At 40.3% G+C, this 1,466-nt stretch overlaps 1 protein-coding gene across 1 annotated transcript in view; it reads right to left on the bottom strand.

The window, feature by feature from the left end:
* LOC107092615 (glutathione S-transferase A-like) overlaps positions 1-752 on the bottom strand; it is a 3,412-nt gene extending 2,660 nt beyond the window's left edge. The window contains exon 1 of the mRNA XM_015387191.1: positions 475-752. Within this exon, the coding sequence (XP_015242677.1) occupies positions 475-642 (168 nt within the window). The 5' untranslated portion in view covers positions 643-752. The remainder of the gene's footprint in view (positions 1-474) is intronic.
* Between the last annotated feature and the right edge of the window lie 714 nt (positions 753-1,466).

The raw sequence follows: 1,466 nt of genomic DNA, 5'->3' as shown, positions 1-1,466 counted from the left end.
TCCTCTGACAGCGAGACCGGCCATTATTAGAGACCCGGCCACTAATGGAATACAGGCCAATATTAGAGAATTTACGGTAGTTAACCAATAAAGTTTACTTTGCAATAATCGAATGTAGCTACGATTTCAACAAACAAAAGTGAAATTACCAGAGCGCTTAAGGCGCCCCATAGGATTTGGCTCCCTGGGCAGTGTGCCATAATGTCTATAGGCTGCCCTACACAAGATTTCTCCTTTTCTATAACCTGGCTGCTGTTTTAGGCGTTTAATATATCTTTTTGTTCATAATGATGTGCTCAAACAGATGCGTTTGTTAAACCAGTCCCTGGAATTCAGATTCAGCTAATATCTACAGCTTAAACAGATCCAATAGTCTATTTCCCTTTTTTTTTTTTTTTACATGCAACTACCTCCGCGTGATTGAGGAAATGTTACTCTATATGGAACCGTTTGTTTTGGTTTGTTTATACCCACCTGTCCCCTTGGATTGATATCTAACACTTGCTGGGACTTGTGCTCCATTTTCTCAAAGGAGAGCAGTTTGCTGTTATAACCCTGCAGATTCTTCTCCTCCAGGACGATCATCACTCTCCAGCAGGGAGGAGAGCCGGAGCCCCACAGCAGAGTCATATCTTTAGCCATGGTTTTAGATTCAATTACTTCAAAAAAGACAGCTTTAGAAAGTTAACGGACTGAAAGAAACAACCGAGCAGCAGCAGAGTTGCGAAGTTCTGGAACGATTCGCCCCTTTTGGCGGTGCCTTCACGGTGAACGATGAGAATCGATTCGCCGCTGCGAGTTGTTCTTTAGCAGCCTATTTAATTAATATGCAAACTACCTACTCTTTCTCTGTCACCAGAAGCGAGCTTGTGCACACATTTACATTATTCATGTATGTCTATGTTTTTTGTTGTTGTTTGTCTGTGCTCCACGGTTCAACGTTGTATTTCCCATGCATCTTGCGTGCACTGAAGGCAGCACGCTGATCATGTGATCGCAGACACAGAGGCTCCTAGGTTGAGAGTTTGTTTTTCTTGGCGCAGAACCTGTTTTTCCAACTTTTTATCGATGGAGGCAAAAGAAACAAGAACAAAAGAGAACAAAACTACACATCCACGGTCACGCAATGGACCAGTTGAAACGGAGTAGCATTTGGATGCACGTTCAGTACAAAGACAATTAAAAGTGATTTACATTTATTACACAATGCGAGATAAGGAGAATAAAAGCAGGACAAATCAAATTAAGATAAAAAAAAAAATAATAATGAATAAATAAAACATGTTAAAAGCGAGTAGTAAAGCAAATAAAACATTTGGACCATAAAGGTAACAAAAGTTCAACAGTTAAAGGCAGCTATAAACCAATAGGTTTTAACAAACTCAGGATTTCAGCTTTTTGGTCTTTTGGGAGTTACAGATCCTCCATGACTAAGTCTCCCTAACCGTTATAACCAAAAACAAGGC

The sequence above is a fragment of the Cyprinodon variegatus genome, unplaced genomic scaffold (assembly GCF_000732505.1).
Source record: "Cyprinodon variegatus isolate N-32 unplaced genomic scaffold, C_variegatus-1.0 Scaffold387, whole genome shotgun sequence".
In the NCBI taxonomy this organism is placed as follows: domain Eukaryota; kingdom Metazoa; phylum Chordata; class Actinopteri; order Cyprinodontiformes; family Cyprinodontidae; genus Cyprinodon; species Cyprinodon variegatus.
The sequence above is the reverse complement of the archived record's forward strand: the minus strand, read 5'-3'. Positions and strand labels throughout refer to the sequence as shown.